At 53.5% G+C, this 20,421-nt stretch overlaps 1 protein-coding gene across 5 annotated transcripts; it reads left to right on the top strand.

Annotated features, from left to right (window-relative positions):
* Nucleotides 1–74: 74 nt before the first annotated feature.
* On the top strand, nt 75–20,295 carry ZDHHC1 (zDHHC palmitoyltransferase 1). Of its 5 annotated transcripts, none has more exons than XM_089903226.1 (13): nt 81–374; nt 4,339–4,451; nt 6,820–6,866; nt 8,255–8,497; nt 13,243–13,418; nt 15,030–15,131; nt 15,543–15,667; nt 15,750–15,926; nt 16,202–16,314; nt 19,150–19,232; nt 19,472–19,565; nt 19,706–19,732; nt 19,895–20,294. In XM_089903226.1, exons 3-13 carry the CDS (start codon nt 6,858–6,860, stop codon nt 20,018–20,020), a joined length of 1,275 nt encoding a protein of 424 aa, XP_089759352.1. In that variant the 5' UTR covers nt 81–374; nt 4,339–4,451; nt 6,820–6,857; the 3' UTR covers nt 20,021–20,294. The 5 variants fall into 5 exon arrangements, with proteins under 5 accessions (XP_089759351.1, XP_089759352.1, XP_089759350.1 ...); XM_089903224.1 differs by having other exon boundaries at nt 84–374; nt 19,706–19,784; nt 19,895–20,293; XM_022583469.3 differs by having other exon boundaries at nt 96–374; nt 15,768–15,926; nt 19,706–19,784; nt 19,895–20,289.
* Nucleotides 20,296–20,421: the final 126 nt, after the last annotated feature.

Genomic DNA, 20,421 nt, shown 5'->3' with positions numbered 1-20,421 from the left:
CCCTGGTGAGCCCCGCCCGGAGCCAGGGTGCCGGCGCGACGTGACGCAGCGGTTTGGCCGCTGTGGGGCGCCGTAGCCCGCGCCGTTGCCAGGGGAACGGGCCCGCGCCGGACTAGGCCCAGCCCGTCTCAGCCTCGCCCCGCGGTACAGCCAGCACGCTCGAGCCGGAGCCGGAGGACTTGCGGGCCTAACCTCCCCCGCGCGGCCCGGGATGGGGCCCCGATCCGGGGCGCACCGCCTCCGGGTCTCGGGGACCGTCTCCGCTGCGAGAGTCTGAAGCGCCGCCGCCCTGGGGTGGGTGGACGGCCAGGCGTGGGGGCTGAGCCGCTGAGTGACCTTGGCAAGGCCGACCTGGCTCGGCCGACGACGCGCAGGTGAGGAGCCCCCGCTGCAGTTCTCACCTCGAAGCCTGGCATGAGCCACGGGGCCAGAGCTGCCGCCGCCCGGCCGAGCTCTGCCCCTGGATCCCGCGGCCTGGGCTCCAGGTACCGGGCAGAGCGCCCGGCTTCCTTCTAGCATTCATCCGGTTCACAGATTTGCATTGACCGTCTGCTGTGTGCCAGGCTTTTTGCCAGGCGCGGGGCCACGGAGGGGTCCAGAGAGGACGCCGCGGTTCTCCAGAACCCGCAGTGTTAAGAAGGGGCGGGGCGGGGGGTGCGGGGAGCAGGCGCCAGATACACGACTAAAGTGATTTCAGGTCGGGTTAAATGCTCTGGTGCTGAAATGAAGGGAGGTGGTGAGGGAGGGTCCGCTCTATCATGTGACTTTTAAGCCAAGAGCTGAAGGTTGAAAAGGAGCCAGCATTGTGATCAGGGTAACTGTGTTTCTGGAAGAGGCAAAAGCAAATGCAAAGATCTGGAGGGAGCAGGTCCAGAGGAACAGCAAGCATGAGGGGAGCCTTGAAGGATGCGGTGGCGGTTTCAACTTTATCCTAGCAGGAGAAGGAAACCATTGAGGAGTTTTGATGAATTTCAAGTTTTGAAAAGCTCACCTCACTCTGGTGAGGTGAGCAGTGTGATTGTGACAGGGCACACCAGGATGTCAGTTGAGGGCCATCCTAGTTCTGCCAGTCTAGCTGTGCCTCCTAGAATTTACTTAGTCTCTTTGAGACTCAGTGTCCTCATCTGTGAAAGGGGCATATTGTTCTGCATGTTGTTTATGAGGGAGAAAGTGAGGGGCCATTGACATCTGAGACCAATGACTAGAGAGGCCTATGAGAACAATTTGAAATGATAGGACCTACCTCAGAGAGTTGTGAGGGTTTAATAAGTGAATTCCATCAAAACACTTAAAGCAGTGCCTAGCACAGAATAAATGCCCTCTAAATGCTAGCGATGGTTATTGTTATTGTTGAAATACCGTAGGGGAGCAATGACTGGGGCTTGGATTAGGGTGATGGCAGCAGAAATGGTAAGAAGTGGCTTAACTTCCTTTCTTGAAGGAGAACTGGATTTAGAGATGGGTGAGGTGTGGTCCCTGTTTTTGTGGAACTGGTGGTTCACAGTGGGAGATGGGTTTGTAAACAGATAATCACCATGAGATTCAATAAAAGCAACATTGGTACTTAATTAGCCAGGTTTTTTTCTTTTGTTTTTCTTACTTATCTGTTCTGTCACAACTTTGTTCTTGATGACGGTTTCTTGGTGGGTGTTGCTCAAGGCTTGCTTCTGCCATCATGGGAGTTGATTTCCTGGTTAAAATCAAAAATGCTTGCCTCTGCTCACTGGCCTTGTTTCAGCTCCAAGTTGCTCCCTTCTTCTTGTCCTCTTTCCTTGGCTTAACTTGAATCCCAAATAGTTTGCAGTGGTTGCTTCAGGAAGAGAATTGCACAGGAAATGTCTGCAGACCACGTCAGCTCAGGAATGACTGAGGTTTCAAGCTTTTCCTGCCCTAGCATCAGACTTCTGCGTGTTGTTGCTGTGAGGAGCCCAGCCACATATGAGACCAATGACTAGAGAGGTCTATGAGAAAGGCTTGAGGTTCCAGTTCATTCTCTGGGAGTTGTTGTGATGTGTATCTCTTAGTCAAACTAGCCACTTCCCAGAATCTTAAGTCCAGAGACTTCTTTGGCACCTGTGGGTAATTCTAATAAACAAAATACTTGCCCCTTGAAAGTTCTTTTATAAATGACATTTTGTGCTGTAAAACAGTGTGCACCATGCAGCATTTTCTTTCCAGCCCCTCCCTTAGATGGTTAAATTGGGCATCTGTTAAACCTCAGTGAAAATGGGTTTAAAAGTAGATCCTGGGAAAAACCCAGAAAACTTGTTTTGAAGTATCCACAGAAAATCACACACACAACAACCATAAATCCTCTAGCTAAAAGAAAAGATGGTTGGGAATGAAACCTTCCTGTGGCATGCACCTTCCCTTTGGGTTCTGGAGTCACGGGGAGCTGAGCTGACCTTCAGCTGAGAACTGGAACAAGGTCCTGCCCAGCTGCTCCTCTGTTGTGCTGCCTGGTTGTCTGATTCCAGCTTTAACAAAAGCCGTAACAGCTCACAGGGAGCTCTTCAGCTGAACAACTCAGGACTTCTTTCGAGAGTGAGAAAGCATTGAACTAAAACTGAGTGCTCTTTTGTTGCATGGTTGTTAGGCAAGATTTCCTTGTTTGCCTGGCGCAGTACTGGGCTCTAGATCACACGAGCACATTTGGTCCACATGGCAGCCCACTGGGGCCAGGAGGGTAAGAGATGACACCCTTCAGTTATTTATTTGATGTATATATCTTTTTCAAAAGTAGTACATGCACATGGTAAAAAAAAAAAAAAAATCCAAACAGCACCAAGGAGTACATAGTAGAAGCAAATCTCTCTCATCCCCAGCCACTGGATCACCTTCTCACAGGCTATCCCTATGTTTGCTTTCTTGCATTTCTTTCCAGAGAGAACCTGTGCATATAGGAATGTAGATGTCTATCCATCCACCTTGGTTTTCACTCACTCGCGGCACACTCTACAACTGTCCCACATCTTGCTTTTCTGCTTAACTGTGTATCAAAAGTCATTTCATCCCTCATTATTTTTGATGTTATATAGCATTCCATTGTGTGGATGTGCCATATATTTGTTTATGTTGTTTTTTGTCCTTTATTATTACAAACAAGATTGCAATGAATCTTTGTGCACTTTATGAGCATATGTATAAGATAAATACCTAGAAATGGAATGTCTTGGCTCAAGGGTATATGTGTTCTCAAGTTTGGTAGACATTACCAAATTGCTTTCCAGCTAACCTTTTTGAAAAATAAATAAAGGAGAGATCCAAAGAGATGGCTTTGTGAAATTTGCCCACCAGGTTCCTCAATCTGTGAGTGGCAACGCAGGGACCAGAACCAGGCTATGTCTCCAGGCCTAGCCCTCTTCCCTGGTTCCAACCTGTTTCTCCTTGTTGGTAACTCAGATCTCCAGGCCCTCCAAGCCCCCACATCAGCCCTGTCACCTCTCTTCTGACCCCATCACTGTACCTTCCCAGTTCTGTGGCCTCTACCAACAAACCCTCTGGTAACTAAGTAGATTCTTTCCTGAAATTCTCAGACATCTTGCAAAAATGCAGGGATGCCTACAGCCTCTCCAGGGCTGGTACTTTTCACCTCAGTCTGGTTCTTTTACAATGCTATTCATGAATCTCAGAACAACATTCCTAAATATTTTTTTTTGGTGAGAGTAGAGGTGGGCAGGAGGGAAGTGGACCAGTCAGGTAACTATTCTGTAGTTCATAATGAGAACCTGAAATGGTAAGATTTTCCTCACTTAAATTAGGCATATAAATTAAGGTAGCCTAACCTTATTTGGAAAATGCTATTTTAGACTTTTAGCAAGTCAATGTTAACATAGATTATTGTCATCCTAGCAATGGCCTTCCCCTTGTTGGGACAGGGAGGGACCTGCACAGGCCCTCCAGCCTCCCTCAGAAGCCAGGTGGGCCCTTGGCTTACCAGGGCAGTGGCTACCTTTGGCCTAACACTCCACGGGGCCGCTTTGCTCTTGTCTTCTTTCTGTCTCCACCAGCTTAACTCTGTTGTTTGCTCGTGGCAGGAGAAGGTACTTGAGAATCTTTTGTCAAGGCCCACATACCTCTCAGCCCACCAAAGATACAGCAGGGCATCAGGGAGCTTGTGGGCTTGACCCCCACTTCCCACCCAACTCCTCCCAGTGGCTGCTGGGCTGCTGCCCTCCCTACGCCAGCCTGCTGTGGTGTCACCTCCCCCCATGCCTTTTCGCTTCTTGCTCATGCCCTCCTTCCCAGTGTGAATAGAAAGCTTTCTAAAACACCCATCACCTTTATGTCAACTCCCCTGTTTAAACTTTCTGTGATTCCCTGTGGCTCTTTCAACAGTGCCTAAACTTACTCACCTGGCCTCCTGTGATCACCTTGTTACTGAACCAAAGTCGGATCTGCTTGCCCAACATGTAGCAAAGACAACCTGCTGACGCCAGGCTGTGGTGAAGGCAAGTACGGTGTTTACTGCAGGATGCCAAGCAAAGGGAGTGGGAGACATGCCTCAGGTCCACTCCAGCTTGGTCTTTGAGTTAGAATTTTATTTTATTTTATTTTTTTTCGGTGGGGAGAGGGAGGAGAACAAAGAGGCTGGGATTAATCATCGTCCTGTGACATTTTTGTGACATTTCTTAATTGTAGTTTCAGGAGTCAGAATGTCTCTAGTTTATGATTCTTTGGCCAGGTGGTCCATGGCTCAGGGATCTGTTAGCTCATCTTGCCCTGGAGAAACAACCTGAGTTTGTACATTAATGATGACATCTATAGTAGCAATTTTAGTACATTAATGATGTCATCGACAACAGCAGTTTTAGTCATGTGACTCTGGTTGTTTAGTGTTCAGTTAGCACAGGATTGAGGTCAGAGGTGACTTGAAAGGGAATCAAGTTTTGGATAGAGAGATTAATCATAATCTTGGTAAGGGAACTTGGTTTTAGGGGCACTTGGTTTCAACCTAGGATCTGACCCTGCAACTTCCCAGGGCTCATCTCTCTCTCTCTCTCTCTCTCTCTCTCTCTCTCTCTCTCTCTCTGGATCTTGCCATACTGAATGGCTGGCCCTTGCAGGGCTGCCAGAATACCATTCACCCACTTCCCTGAAATCTGTCTGGGCCCCCAGAAAGCAAGCCCCTGAGGGCAGGAACATGGTCTCATCTGTGTTTACATCTTTAACGCACAAGGGGGCTGGACCGCAATAAGCACTGACTGGGCCAAGGCATGAGTGCACAAGCTGGCCATGTTGTCTGGTAGCAGAACCGCGCATCTTTTAATCTGGTCTCCTAGGGAAGTGCTGAGAGGGGTAGGACAGCCAGAGAAGTCCCTGGGTCTGGTGACAGTGTGGTCCCATCCATGCTTGAAGCCTCATCTTGGATTATCTCCTACCTCCAAGCCCTTTTAATCAAAATTTTTGGGGCCAAAAGAATTTGTGGCCACCAACTCCACAAGGGAAAATATCATCAGTTAAGAGTTGGTTGTCTCAGGCTTTAGTTGCAGGCGGCATGGTACCAGGCTGCCCCTCCCGCAAGGGACTTACACCCAACAGCACCACCATCCCCTCATCCATGGTCTCATACAAGTGGTACCTCTCTGGGCCAAGGGTACTGGGGTTCGGTATCAGAGCAACCCCTAAGGCTGTTTGTGGTAGGCCCCTGGCCTCAGGTGGTGACTCCTCCTGCCTCAGGTGTCAGGGATGCAGCAGCACTGGGGGTGCCTGTGGCCACGGCCAGCCCACTCTGGAAGTGAGGACCTGTCAGCCAGCCATGTACCTCTGCTTCTTTCTTTATAAACTACCTCAAGGTGTTGGGTTATTCAGGTGTGAGGATGGCAAAGAGAAAGTCAGGACTTAGGAATCCCAATTAATGGGTTCCCTTCAAAGAAGTTGCCCTGGTGATATGGCTGGAGAACCTATGTGGAAGCCACAGGGATTTGTCCTCCTGAGCAGAACTGCCCAGCTCAACTGTATACACTGGGCTTGACCAGATGATCTTTGTTTCCAAAAATCAAGGACAAAGATTTGCCACCTCTGGGGACATTCCAAATAAAGTGAGGCCATCTTTTTGATCACCTTTGTCATCTTTGATCAAAGCTGAGAAGTTTAGAATGACAATCCAGTGGCCCAGCTCTTATGACAATGTGTTCCTTGGGACTACTGGCTTAAGAAAGCAACTTGAACCAACCCCATCACTTTGGGCATAACCTCATAAAACCTCACAGAATATCAGATGCAGTAGCCTCCTCAGTCTGGAGAGATGAGGACACCCCAGAGGGCTATTTTAAGGGTAATCATAACGTCTACCATTTAGGGAACATTTATGTGTCAACGCTTTACCTACAGTTTTGCTGATCTATATACAGCCCTAGGTAGGCATCCCTACCCCTGTTTTTCAGATGAAGAAACTTAAGCCACTCAGCTAGTAAGTGAAGAACCAGGACTTGAACCTAGATCTGTTTCCTCCAAAGCTGGGGCTCTTTTTTCACCTTTCGTTGCTTTTTACTGAAGACAAAGCAAGTGACCAAAGAATTCCAGTGGAGTCCCTGGGAGAAAACTAGGGTCACTCCATTTAGCTTTGTGATGAAGCTACTCAGACTCTCCAGGTTTGGTTTACAGAAGGCTCTGGGCCTCAGGTGGGATGAAGGGCAGAGTGGCTGAGTGTGAGTGTCTGGAAGCTAGGGTAACAGCCATGGGGCTGGCGTGGGGCGGGGAGGGGGTATGGGTGCCTGGCGACTGTGCAGATTGAAGACAGGGCAGAACGGGCCAGATGGCTTTGGGTGAGTCAGGATTCCTCATCATTTACCGTGCCCACATTTCCTTTTATTTCAGATGTTTTCAAGTCAGAAAACATTTACTGAGCACCTACTATGTACAAGGTATGTTCTGGGTGCTTGGGGGAGGGGTTGTGGGGAACAGAGGTGAATGAATCACAGTACCTTTGCTGCCCTTAGGGGGAGCTGGCATAACAGGGGGGCAGACATGGAGATGGCAAAGTGTTCCAAACAGCAAAGTGACTTGCCCAATAAAGACTGAGTGTGACTGACTAACTTGGGACATCAGGGAAAGCTTCCTGGATGAGGTGATGCTTGCAGTGGGCTCTGAAGGTCAGGTCACATTTTGTTGGGTTTAGAAGTGAGGAAGGTGTTCAAGGCAGATGTGCTGAGCAGGGTCTGCCATACCCTTTGTCTTAGTCAGACTCCCTGGCCAACAGGCATGGACTCCTGAAAGGAGAGTCCAGCTGCCAGGGTTTTTTCTGCAGCTCTTGACCTTCCCACCAAGAGCTCCGAATTGGCCTGTCTACCCAGGTGGGGCACTGCCTGCCCAGGCTCTGGTCCCACCTCAGGCCCAGAGATACTGGGGTTGGGCTCTTTCTCCTGTAATGACAGGCCTACCCGTCTGCCCTGCATGTATCTTTGAGCACTGAGTCAGCTCTTGGGCTGAGCGATGGTGGGATGGGGGTAAAGAGTGCTGCCATCTGGTGGTTTGGCTCTGACCAAGGCCTGTCTTTCCCTGAACTCCCTCAAGTGAGTCAAAGGCATCAGTTCACCTTTTTGTTCTCACTGTACCAGGGCCACATTTACTTAGAGAAACATGGTCATTTCCACTGCTGGAGGGAACCAATGAGGATTCCTCCCCTCTCTTGTGTGCTGGCTTCTCTCCAGCCAAGAAGCCCCAGGTAGCTTATCTGAGGCACAGGGGAGATGGTTCAGGGTCCCCTAGTCCTTAAAGGGATTACATGCTTGCTGAGGGGCAGAGGCCAGTTCCCTCTTTTGAACACCTCCACTCCCTGTTTCCCTAAGCAAAGTGTAGCGGGGCCCTCTCTGACACTTGCATTTGGGCCTCAGGACAGAGGTGACTAATCCCGACAGAATCAGCATGTGTTCTCATCGCTCTGGCCTCAGCCTGATATTGTTACCAGATGAGAACATGTCTTATTGGGTTTAACTCTGATGGCTGTGGAGACAGAGCAGAATAACAGGCAGTCACACTGTGAGCTGAATAAACCCTGGAACTTCCTACCTTGTCCTGGCTAGGACTGGGGCCAGAACTTTTTCTGGGGCTTTGAGACTAGCACTCTACTGCCATCCTCCCTCACTGCCAGGCTTCTCATGCTAGGGCCCCGGATTCCCCTGCAGAGTAGCTGGAGATGGCTTCACATACTAGCCTGCCCCTCCTGCTGAAACCTGACTGCAGGCACGGGGCTCTGGGCTCCAGCCTGGGCCTCCTCAGGCTAATGATCTTTCTACCCTTTCTCCCTCTGGAGATGAACATCTGCAACAAGCCCTCTAACAAGACAGCCCCTGAGAAGAATGTGTGGACAGCACCTGCACAGGCCAGCGGACCCTCCCCGGAGCTGCAGGGCCAGCGGTCCCGCCGGAATGGGTGGAGCTGGCCCCCTCACCCGCTCCAGATTGTGGCCTGGCTGCTGTACCTCTTCTTTGCTGTGATTGGCTTTGGGGTCCTTGTTCCCCTCCTGCCTCACCACTGGGTGCCTGCTGGCTATGCTGTATCCTTGGGAAAGTGTGGGACTGGTACATAGAAGAGTGGGGACAATGGATGGAGGGACATGGGCAAGGCCTGAAGCTGGGTTCCAGAGCCTCAGAGAGTGCAGATGGGCCCTGTCTCTGCCTGGGGGGACCAGTTGCCTACCTGCCTGGCCTCCAACCCCCATCTGACCCCTCTGCCTGATTGGGTGAGGGAACAGGCCTAACGAACCTTGGAGCGTTGAAAGCCCCACACAGATGGGAACCTCATCAACTGAGGTACCACGAGAGCAATTACAGAAGAGAACCTTAAAGCTCTCTTTAAGCTAATTGTGTCCAGAGCTCAACAAGGGATAAAAGAGAGTACCTTATTCCATTTATGAAATAATTTTTCACTTTTTGGAAAGAATAATGGTAGAATTCCTTTACATGGTAAGTTTCCTGGTACATTTAAAATATGGTTTTATTTACAGAGATTATTATGCTGTACCCAGGACTGTTTAGGAGCTCATCGATTTTATAAATCAGACTCTTTTAGGGTAAGGTTGAATTGACAAGAGGAGGGATAAATATGCCCTGGAAGCTCCTGGGAATTGTGACAAACATGAGCTTGCCTGAACTTAGTGATGTGACTGCCCCAGCCCTGGCCACAACCCCCAGGAGCAGAGGATGTGGCTGCAAGTCTGGGCGGTTGAGGGGCAGCATGTGGCCATGTGCCCCAGTCCAGAGGGTGCCCATGAGAGTGTGCCTTGGTGTGTGTGCTTCATGGAGATGATTCTTTGGGCCTCTGGGAGAAGGTGGCCTAGGGTGAGCTAAAGGAGTTAGCAGGGATGAATTTGAAAGTCTCAGGCGTAGAGTCAGCACCCTTTAACTCAGCCCTTTCAGAGCTGCACAAGGCTGAGCAGCTTCTGCCAGCTCTCCACGTCTTAGCCTCCTCCTCTGACAGGAGTCCTGCCTGCTTCCCAGGCAGGGGACAAGGAGCACACAAGGATGTGTGTGTGTGAGCACCAGAACGTATGAGCCATGAATGTGAGCATGCTGTCTTGGGAAACCATAGAGCCCTTGGCTGGTGGGTAGCCAGGGCAGGTGGGTGGAGAAAGACTCAAGAGAAGGTCGTTGGTCTCCGACGCTAGCAGTGTCACTGAGGGGCTTCCTGGTTCACTGGGGCCCAGGGCCTAGTCATCAACTTTGTACATGAAAACTAGACTTTCTCTGAGGTGACCAGCAGGGCTTAGTCAGTGCTGTTAAGTAGAACGCTTCATGGAACATTCCTCCCATGATCCGGAATGGGTACACCACTCACTCAGGACTACCTGGCTTTCTGCCATCAGGGTACCTGGGAAGCCAGATTAATAACCACATGTTTTGGAGTGAGCAGAATCAGAGCAAATAACAGTAACCAAGAGTAACTAGCATTTATTGAGCACTTATATGTGCCAGGCACTGTGCCAACCCCTATACATGGATGATCTTGTTCAACTCTCATAATAATCTGTAAGGAAGGTGTTCTCCCCACTTTCATAAAAGAAGTTGGGGCTCAGAGAGATTATAAAGTTTTTTTTTTAATTTTTATTTATTTTATTTTTGGCTGTGTTGGGTCTTTGTTGCTGCACGTGGGCTTTCCTCTGGTTGCTGCAAGCGGGGGCTACTCTTCATTGCGGTGCGAGGGCTTGTCATGCGGTGGCTTCTCTTGTTGTGGAGCATGGGCTCTAGGCGCTCAGGCTTCAGTAGTTGTGGTGCGTGGGCTCAGTAGTTGTGGCTCGCAGGCTCTAGAGCGCAGGCTCAGTAGTTGTGGCGCACAGCCTTAGTTGCTCCGCGGCATGTGGGATCTTCCTGGCCCAGGGCTGGAACCCGTGTCCCCTGCCTTGGCAGGCGGATTCTTAACCACCGTGCCACCACGGAAGCCCTCAGAGAGGGCACACAATTGCTACCCAGTGAGGCCAGGAGGACTGCTCAGGCAGTCTGACTCTGAGGCAGTGGGATGGTTTGAGGGTTTTGTCCTCCCCATATTTATTGCTTTGGGCAATGCTGGAGGCTCTTAGAACCACCTGGTTTGGCACTCCCATTTCCAGGCCTGAATGGTTCTCTGTCCTCCCTTCAAAGCTACTTTCCTTCTGCAGGCTCCCTCAGGGGCCCCTGCAGAATGAGGTAGGGTAAGGGTGTATACCAAGCACTCACCTTGCACCTAGAACTTGCCTGGGCCCTAGGGTTGCAAAGATGGGTAAAACAGGGCCCCAGCTCTAGATGTTCCGCTTCCAACAGGAGGAAAGCCTTGTAGGTTGGAGATCATCACATGGTAAGTATGGGGGTAGGGATTTATACAGCAGACTGTGAGTGCAGGAAGAGGGCCATGTAGACCAACATCACCACCCAGATGCATACCTGTTGCTCTCAGCTCCCCTCCTTCCCTCTTCCTGGCCTCTCTAGGTACTCTTGGCTCCGCCCCTTTTCTTCATCACCTATATCTAGTCAGTCATCAAGTCCTGTTGATTTTGCCTCCTAAAAATCTATTGTATTTGCCCTCTTTTCTCCCCACTGCCATCTGCCTCTTTTACCTAGATGACCATTTCGTTTCCACACAGGTCTCCCCACACATGCTCTCACCCCGGCCAGTCCATCTCTATCCCTGCAGCGAGAGTGCCCTTTCAAAAAACAAATATGATAAAGTTACTCCCCAGCTTAACACCCTCTAATAGCTTCTTCCTGCCTTAAGGTTCAAGATCATCATGGCTCTCCACATTCTGGACTCTGCTTATCTCCCCAGCATCTTCTTATTTTATTTCCTCTGTTGTTCTCTGTTGCAACAACAGTGGTCTCTGCCTGGAAGCTCCTAGCCTCTCTCTCCACCCCAATACCCAGCTAAGTTAGAAGTCAAGACCTAGCAGCCCATGGGCCAGTTTGGCTTACAGATTTTTTTTTTTTTAATTGAGGGATAATGAACACACAAAATGGACATATCTTAAGTATTTCTTTGGCAGGTACATTTAAAAAATATTTATTTCCTTGTCAACATTTTAAAAATGAGATGCCTCATATATCCAGACACAAATCCATATTTCTGGTTCCTTCTGAAAAGCCAGAATTTGGTGACATGGGCTCTCTTTCTTGCATGGCACCAATAAGCTGAGCTGGAACCACACATCTAGTTGGGACTCTGCTTGTTCCCAGTACCCAGCCAGGCCCCCTTTCCTCTTTATATTACCTGCCATGTTCCTGTTATCTGTTTCTCTCTAAGTCTCAACTGAGATGATACTTCCTCAGGGAAACTTTCCAGATCCCTTCAGACTAGATGAGGTCACCTGGTTACAAACTCACATAGTCCCCTGAACTTTTGTTATTGCAATCAACCTACTCTGTGTTTTCTGCCAGACTGTAGGCTCCCTGGGGCTAGGGACCAAGTCTGTCTTGCTCCTGCCATATCCTCAGTGCCTGGCATAGAGAAAGACCTCAGTAAATAGCTGAATGAATGAACCAGGGGGGTGGGGGGGAGGGAAGAAGTGTTGGAGCAGGCAGGAAACTAAATGTTTGCCCACATTCATTGTGTCTGAAGAGAGCCTGGAATGGTAAGGAGTAGTGGTTGGTGATACCAGAGAGGTTTGAGAGGATTCAGAGGAAAAGGGGCCGTGAACACTGAGCTGAAGAGTAAACTTTAGCTTGAGAGCCACTGCAGGAGTTTAAGCAGGCAAGGCTTTAGGTTTAAGCTTTTTCAGAGCTCACTACCCAAGTAAAGGGTACTCAAGGGGACGCAGACATGAGAAGCAGAGTCAGGAGACTATGGAATAACCCAGGCAAGAGGTGACAGCCTGACCCACAGCCAGGGCCGTAGGGATAGAGAGGTTGTGTTGGGCCACAGGATTGTCTCTTTCAGCTCTGGTATAGCACATTAGGGTGGAGCCTGGCTCCTGCAGACATGTAGGAAAATTTGGCTTCTAGGAAGAGGAAGAAAAAAAGGAGGTTGGACAGCTGATGGATGGAGGATAAGTGATGGAGAGATGATGTCTACTTGGCTAGCAAGAGGATGGATGGATGGATCGACAGATAGCTAGATGGAGGGTGGATGGCTGCCTGGATGGAATCTATTAGTGAAGTTTTACACATTCACTTTGCAGTAAGTTGTCAGCATACTGTGTCCAGCATTTGGTCCAGCTGCTGAGCTGATAGATCCTGGAAGATCTGTGTTTCAGGAATTAGCCATGCTGCCCCCTGGCCAGCCCCTGAACATGTTAGGCCATCCCAGACATTCAGCCCCAGGCCTCCAAGTACCTGGACTCTAGATTGGGGAGGCAGTGGATATATGAGGCCCTGTCTGCAAGTGATTCTCCAACTGGCCTGGCTGCTGGAAGAGGATGTCTTCTTCCTTCTCAGAGCTGACTTCCTGTGAAAGAAAGATAAACAAGCTTAGAACTTATATTTTGGGTCCTTCAACCTTTAGAGGATGATCTCTCTCAGTCTCATTTAACCATTTAGAATCGGAAGCCAGGTCGGGTTCTGAGGCGAGATGAGCCAGGGCCTTCGCCAGGCCTGGATTAGTGAGGCCAGGGCCCTGTAGCTGGTCCCCTCAGCAGCAGCAGGCAGTGCTGGCTTGTGAGCTCCATTACCAGATAGCCCCTCTGCCCTTCCGTGTGGGGCGCAGGTAGGAGGTGGCACGGGCAGAGAGTCTCTGCACTGGGGAGGCACATGTAGGTAGAGAGCAGTTCTCTGGCCACAGGAAGCAGAAGTGGGGCTCTCAGCTGGCAGTGTGGAGTGAGTCTTTAACCTGTTGGGCCAGTGCATGGGCGCCATCTTTGCTGGTCACCTCGTGGTGCACCTGACTGCTGTTTCCATCGACCCAGCAGATGCCAACGTGCGGGACAAGAGCTATGCTGGGCCCCTGCCCATCTTCAACCGCAGCCAGCATGCACACGTCATTGAAGACCTGCACTGCAACTTGTGCGATGTGGATGTGTGAGTGCGTGTGGACGGGGTGTGTGTGGCCGATGAGTGTGCCCGGGGAACTGCCGGCGGGAGCTGAAGGCAGACAGGGGCATGCCCAGGCTTTACAGTCATTCTGAAGCCTCAGAACCCTCTTATTTCACACAGTCAAGAATCTTAGTGGAGTGACAGAGAACTGGGTGAGGGAGAAGGTGATTGGAAACAGAAGATAAGGAATAGCATTTCCAACAAAGTAGGACAATTGGCCCTGCCACAAACACTTCTGATGACTAACTCCACCAGTAACCACCCCCCTTCTCTCACCAGCATTCCCAGGTATGGGCGGAGAGGGGAGCAACACTTGACTCCTTACCATGTGCTAAGTGCTTATGAACAACCACCCTGCAGAGTGGGCAACATCTTTCTCACTTCACAGAGGAGGAAGAGTCCAATGCTCAGAAAGGCTGAGTGGCCTGAGGTTGGTCATATGGCTACTGGGCAGCCAGATTCACAACCCAGCCTGCCTGGCCCCGAAGCCAATACTGCTATCCTTGTTTATGCACGAAGAATCTGAGGCCCAGAGACGCCAAGTGACTTACTCCAGGTCACATTGAGGGGTCAGAATGTACAGAGCCCATACCCCCTTGGCTGGTCCAGACTGCCTCCCTAAGCCCCTCTCTGGAGGATCCCAGTCTCCCAGCCTTAGGTAGGGGATCAGGGATGGGGGTATGGTTCAAGGCTAGCTCCACACTTTTAATATTAAGCCCCAAGCAGCCTGTTGAAGGGGTTCTGTCCACAGGACAGAGAAAGAGCCAATGGCATTAAGATGCTGAGGACTTCGGCACCAGACCATCCTTTCTTTCACTAGACACCAGTCAGCGCGTTGTTCCTCAGTGGATGCCCTGGCAGTCGCTGCGTATTCCAGGGCTCCATTCTGTTCTGGGGGAGGGGGTCGAAATTTATTCTTCCACTCTCCTTTGGCCTTTCCTGGTTCCTCCCTGGGGCAGGGAGACTCTCTTGCATTCCTAATGTAGCCTCACCTCACCTGACTCACTGCGGTGAACTGCTTACTGCTCACCCAGGTGTCTGCTTACCCCTCTTCCTTTGGCTCCCTTTGGATTAGCCCAGATAGACTGGGGTTTTCTGGAAGAATGCCAGGAAAATTCCCATAGTCTGGCAGAGAAACAGGGACTCAAAAAATGGCGATGTCAGGAAGAGCAACGCAGGCCCTGGGTCCAGCAGCCTTGCTCTCTTCTGCGCCCTGGCCGGGCAGAGGGGGTCCTTGCTTGGAAAGGAAACTCCGTTTTCGTTTCACGCCACCATCACGCGGGTGCACTGTCCCAGAGCGGGACAGTATAACGCCGCCTACACCTCCTCCCGCCGCTGGGTACACCTCCCGTCCCCGCCCCCACCCCCACCCCCACCCCCACCCCGTCTCTTCAGAAGCGCTGCTTCCTCCGGGTGCCCCGCCCCACAGTGCCCCCCGCCAGAGGGCGCGCGTGCTCCCCTTTGACGCGCTCCGCTCTCCGCTTAGGCGCGGGTGGGTGACCCGCTCCAGGCGGGGAACCGGCAACCCCCCAGCCAGGCCGGGCAGCAAAAGGCGGGAGAAGCCCGCAACCGTGCTGTGCCCCCTCCCCACCGCAGGAGTGCTCGTTCCAAGCACTGCAGCGCCTGCAACAAATGCGTGTGCGGCTTCGACCACCACTGCAAGTGGCTCAACAACTGCGTGGGCGAGAGGAACTACCGGTGAGAGCCAGGCCCGGGCCACAGGGGTGCCTGGCGATGCCTGTGTCTGTGCGAGCCAGGGGCCTTGAACCTGTGTATGGGGCGGGGCGATGATAGGGGTACTTGGGGGACCTGTGCGCTGGTGTGCGTTAGTGTGTGTGCTGGTCTGCGGGTGATGCTCCCGATGGCTTCCGCCTGAGAGCGATGAGGGTAGGTTTGGAGTCTTTCTCCTGCTGGCCCAGGGAGAGGTGGGGAGCCTGTTGGGGGTGGCCGCCTATACTCACCTTTGCCCTAAGGTTTTGGCTTCGTGAGGAGTCAGGGCTGTGGGGTCAGAGGCCCAGCTCCCCATCCTAACCACCGGCCCTTCTGAGCTCTGGGCCCTTGCCCAGCTGGAGCACCTGGGTGCTGACAGCTGCCCACGGCTGGGCCCAGGCTCTTTCTACACAGTGTGGCATCTGCCTTACTGGGCGTCCTGCTCCTCGTGCTGGTGGCCACTTATGTCTTTGTGGAGTTCTTTGTCAACCCCATGCAGCTGCGTACCAACCGCCACTTTGAAGGTCAGTGTGGGCTCCAGGCCCACTCCCATCCCCCAACCCTGGGCCTGTTCTGGTCACTGGTTACATCCCTGGCTGAGCACAGTCTGCCTGTGCCTTGCAGTCTTGAAGAATCACACAGATGTGTGGTTCGTGTTCCTGCCTGCTGCCCCTGTGGAGACACAGGCTCCTGCCATCCTGGCTCTGGCTGCCCTTCTCATCCTTCTGGGCCTGCTCTCCACAGCCCTGCTCGGCCACCTGCTCTGCTTCCACATTTATCTCAGTAAGTGCCCCCTGCCCCTACCCCCACGTATACACCCACACCTGCCTTTCAGGGGATGGGAGTCCCTAAGCTGGAGGAAGTTACCCAGTTTGGGCTGTAGAGCCCTGAAACTGTGCCCCTTCCTAGCGCTGGCTCTTTAATGGTGACCTGGTCTCACTCTATGGCTTAGTGTATATGGGGACGATGGTTTTAGCCTGTGGTTGGGTACCCTCCCTCAGCTTCTGCACTCCAGGGTTCCTTTTCCATTGCACTGAGCCCTCTCTTCACCCCCTCAGTGTGGCACAAGCTCACCACCTATGAATACATCGTGCAGCATCGTCCGCCCCAGGAGGCAAAGGGGGCCCACAGGGAGCTTGAGTCATGTCCCCCCAGGATGCGGCCCATTCAGGTATAGAAGTGGCCCAGAGGGCTGAGGGAGTGGGAGAAGGGGTGTGGGAGGGGTGGTGGGCTGTGCAACGAGTAGCCAGTGACAAGACGGGGCAAAGGGAAGCGGGCCTGGAAGAGCAGCTGGGGTAGGGGGTGCTGGAGGCAGCAGAGGCGAGGGCAAGCCTGTACTAAGCACGTGCCTACTTGCTCAAGTGTGGGCACAGCCAGAGGAAGCCCTGTGTTTCCCCGACCCCAGGGGAAAGGCTCGAAGCATGTGCTGGAGGGCACAGAACGTGGGAGCCTGGAAGCAGGCAGGTTGGGGCCGCAGGAGAAGAGAGAGGGATGGATCAAGGACTGGGTTACCAGGATAGAGCCATCAGTTCTTTCCACCTGTGACCCTGAGCCCTTATACCCATTACCTCATTTAAATCTTGAAACAGCCCATGAGGCAGGTAATGCTACCGTACCCATGTTGCAGATGAACATATTGAGGCCAAGAAAGATTAAGCAAGCTGGGTCTAGGAAGAGTTAAGGTCTCTGCACCCTGAAGCAGGAATCCTCCAGCCCAGGCTCGGGGCCTGGCCAGCCCAGCTGTTGATCAGCCTATCCCCATTCCCATGCCCCTTGGCTTCCTGAGGTCAGCAGCTGGGGGTGGGGTGGTCCAGTCCTTGGAGCCCCCAGGGACTGGGAAGGCAGGGGGCCCAGGCAGGCCTTGTTGGGAAGGCTGAGCCCTGGATCCGAAGTCCTCATGGCAACTGGACACAAACACAGGCTGGTGGGTGGATTGGGGGAGTGCTTGGGACCCCACCTCTCCTGTTCTCATCACCAGGGGTGGGCCAGGCTGCCAGGCCTGGGTAGGCCTGGGGGAGTGATGGCTGTTGGTGGAAACCCCCTCCCCCCCCCCCGCAACTGCCACACTGCTGGGTACCTGCCCTGGTGCTGGGCACGGAACCCATGTAAGCACAGTGGCAGCCATCCCGGGAGTGGGCACCATCCCTATCCCTACTTCACAGAGGAGACTGAGGCTCAGAGAGGTAGGCAGGAGACTTTCTCAAGCTTCACAGCCAGTGCCCATTGAGGCAGGGCTGGCCCTGGGATCTCCAGACTCGAATGCTCAGGACCCCTGCTCTGTAGTTACCGCCTGCTTAGGCTTTGGGGCCAGATGTGCCAGCAGCAAGGGCATTTAATACCATCGGAAAATGACCTGAGGGAGACGTCGGCAGAGGGAGAAGGGGTGTGTTTGTCCCATCGTACAGAGGAGAGCTGAGGCTGAGAGGTGCCATGTACCATTCAGGAATGTGCAAGTTTTGAATATCTCTGAGGGAGGATTGTAGGGACAGCTGGGGGAGGGGAATTTGAATGGGGACACCCTGGTGGCACCCTCAAACTTCCCCAGCTGGCTAGGGCCTGGCTCCTGTCCCAATCTGGCTCCTCAGGCTTCTGAGACCATCCTCTACTGCTGCCCTGCCCTCTGCCCTACACTTCTAGAACCCAGGGGCACCAGGGTAGGCTTTGCCCCCTCTCTCCTGGGCCCTGGAGGGGTGCTAGGTGCACACTGGTGAAGAGGAAATGTGGGGGGGGGAAGGATTCCCTTGGCGTCCCAGCCCTTGTGACTGGCCTTTGACTCCTTCCTCTTTCCCAGGGCTCCTCTGCTCAGGCTGGCACCCCCACACTCCTCCCCAAAGGGCCAGCCTGGGCAGGTGTTGGGCACAGGGCTTGCCCAGGGTTCATTCTCTGCCTCTGTGTAGCCAGCCGGTGACTGGCTGGGCTCTGGCCCCCAGATCTGCTAGGGCCATCCAGCAGGCAGCCTCCCCACCCCCACCCTGAGCAGGAATGTGGGAGGGGCCCCACTCTGGAGCCGTTGCCCCCAAACATAGGCTTGTTTTAGAGACGGTGTTGCTGTTACAGTGTCATCTCTGCATTAGTCAGGATGCCCGGGTCTCCATGGAAACGACTGCCGAGTCGCGACAGCTGTCCGGTGCCCTACCCCCAGCCACCCCACATCCTCCGCCAGGCTCCCTTCTCGGACTGTTTTTCCTGGCTTTTGTTTCCTCACCTGCAGTCCTCTTGGGTGCGGCTCGGCGCTTGCTGCATGCTGGGGTGCAAGCGTAGGCCACTCCTGCTACCTCCTGGCTTCAGACCCCTTCACTTTCAGGGGTTGGGTCTGCTACTCCCATGGTCACTGTGAGGATCAGCGACTAAACAAGACAGAGAACACCCATAAGCCTGGTCCCAGGTGGGGCTGTGGCGCTGTTTTTTCCACCACCTATTGCTTCCCTTTACCGGTAGAAGTTGGGGAGACTGCTCATCCCCCCACTCCCCGCCAGCAGCTGAGATTGTGTCTGGTACTCTGAGGACTCAGCTCCGAGGGAACCATGGATTCCTGCAGGTAGCCTCGCAGCCTCTGGTGCACACCCGGGTGTGTGAACTGCCCAGTCTCCCAACTAGGGAAAAACATCGGTTCAGAGACTGGAGCCCTGGGAGGAGCCAGGAGCAGGAGAGGGCCTCTCTGAGTCCCTCTTCTCCCCAACCCAACTTGGCCAGAACAGCTCTAGACTGGGTACGTTGGACACATGAGGCTGGAGGCTTCCTGGAGGAGGTGGAGTTTGACTAAATGAAGTGAGGAAAATGGTGGGGGTGGGGTAAGGTACAAACACAGGTGTTTTAAGCCTCGTTCTGCATTGGGGTTTTCCCAGCATACCTGGGAAGCCTGAAGGACAGCCCTAGACCTCTGTGCCCAGACCTCCCACAGTGACCAGTAAGGGGGTGTTGCATCCAAGATAGAGTGGGCCCAGGACCCAGAAGGCCCTGGACCCACACCTGGCCTCCCAGCCTCCCTCACCTCCATCTTCCCCAGGAGATGGAGTTCTACATGCGGACCTTCAGCCATGTGCGCCCAGAGCCCCCTGGCCAGGCCAGGCCTGCCTCAGTGAATGCTAAGTGAGTGCAACCTGGGCAAGTGCCACCTCACATCTCCCATTGGCATGGCAGGGCCATCTGAGGTGGGAGAAAGCGGTTAGGCCAAAGCCAAGGGACAGGTCTTGGTCCAGGCTATCATGGCCTGGGACAGATCAATGCGCCTTTCCAGCTAGGAAGGGAGGCTTATTTTAGGACCTCCAACAGGGTGGGATTTGAAGGAACAACAGCATCCAGCATTTATCCTCCCACTTCCCCTTCAGCCCCTCCCGGTTCCTTGCCACCCGCGGCCACGTGGAGCCTCCACCGCCCTCCTCCCCAGAGACTCTCGCTCTGCCCCCCCGGATCCGACCCCAGGTAGGGGGGGATTGTGCTGGGCCCCCTGCCCAGGTTTGAAGGGGATGGGAAAGAAGCCTCTACCCCTCTCCACTCCTGCGCGTCTTTTGGCGATGTGAGGTCTGGGGAAGGGGTACTCAGGCTCCCCCCTGTCTCTGCAGAAAAAAAGGAAGCGGCGCATGTATAAGGTACGGACCTCCAGAACCTTGGACCGGGAGCCCCCGTTGCCCAGGCTGCCGGGTGAGCGCCCCTTCCTGACCGGATCCTGCTCGGGGAGCTACGAGGGAGGGAAAGGTAGGGCCCTAAGTGAGTAGCAGCTCCTAGTCTCACGTTCCCTTCCGGCCCCATAGGGCCGCGGACCCCCCGCCGCCGCTCTAGCTCGTCGTCGGATTCCGCTGACGCCAGCCCTGCAGGCGCCTACCACTCGGCGTCAGCCGAGTCCATGGACGAGATTCCAGTGGCTCAGACGCGCCTAGGCAGCGCCGGGGTGGCGCTGCAGGCGCGTGCGCCGGCCGTTTTCGTAAGCCCGAGTAGCGGCGAGCCCGGTGCGCGGGGCGGCCCGGAAGCCGGTCCCGCTTAGCTGGGACAAGAAACAGGGATGGCGGAGGAAAGGCGGGACAGACTCTCTATGCAACACCCCCCACCCCCGCCGTACTGAGTGCACTTTAGGGGCCGCTAAGGGCCGGCGGGATCGGCCCCCTCCCCCACGACTCAGCAATAACAGCCCCACCAGCCGTGATGCTCCAATAAACTTTTTTATGCTTTTGCGGAGTTAGTGCATACCTTCTTAATGGCAAGGGCCACGGGCCCTCCTGGAGCCGGACCATTGCAAGTCAGCCTAGGGGCAGAGGGTGAGGTGGGTTCCCCCCGCACACAC

Source organism: Delphinapterus leucas, chromosome 20 (assembly GCF_059928025.1).
Source record: "Delphinapterus leucas isolate spDelLeu-1000000601 "Yukka" chromosome 20, BTC_Dleu_Yukka2, whole genome shotgun sequence".
NCBI classification, from domain to species: domain Eukaryota; kingdom Metazoa; phylum Chordata; class Mammalia; order Artiodactyla; family Monodontidae; genus Delphinapterus; species Delphinapterus leucas.
This window is presented reverse-complemented; position numbering and strand designations above follow the sequence as displayed.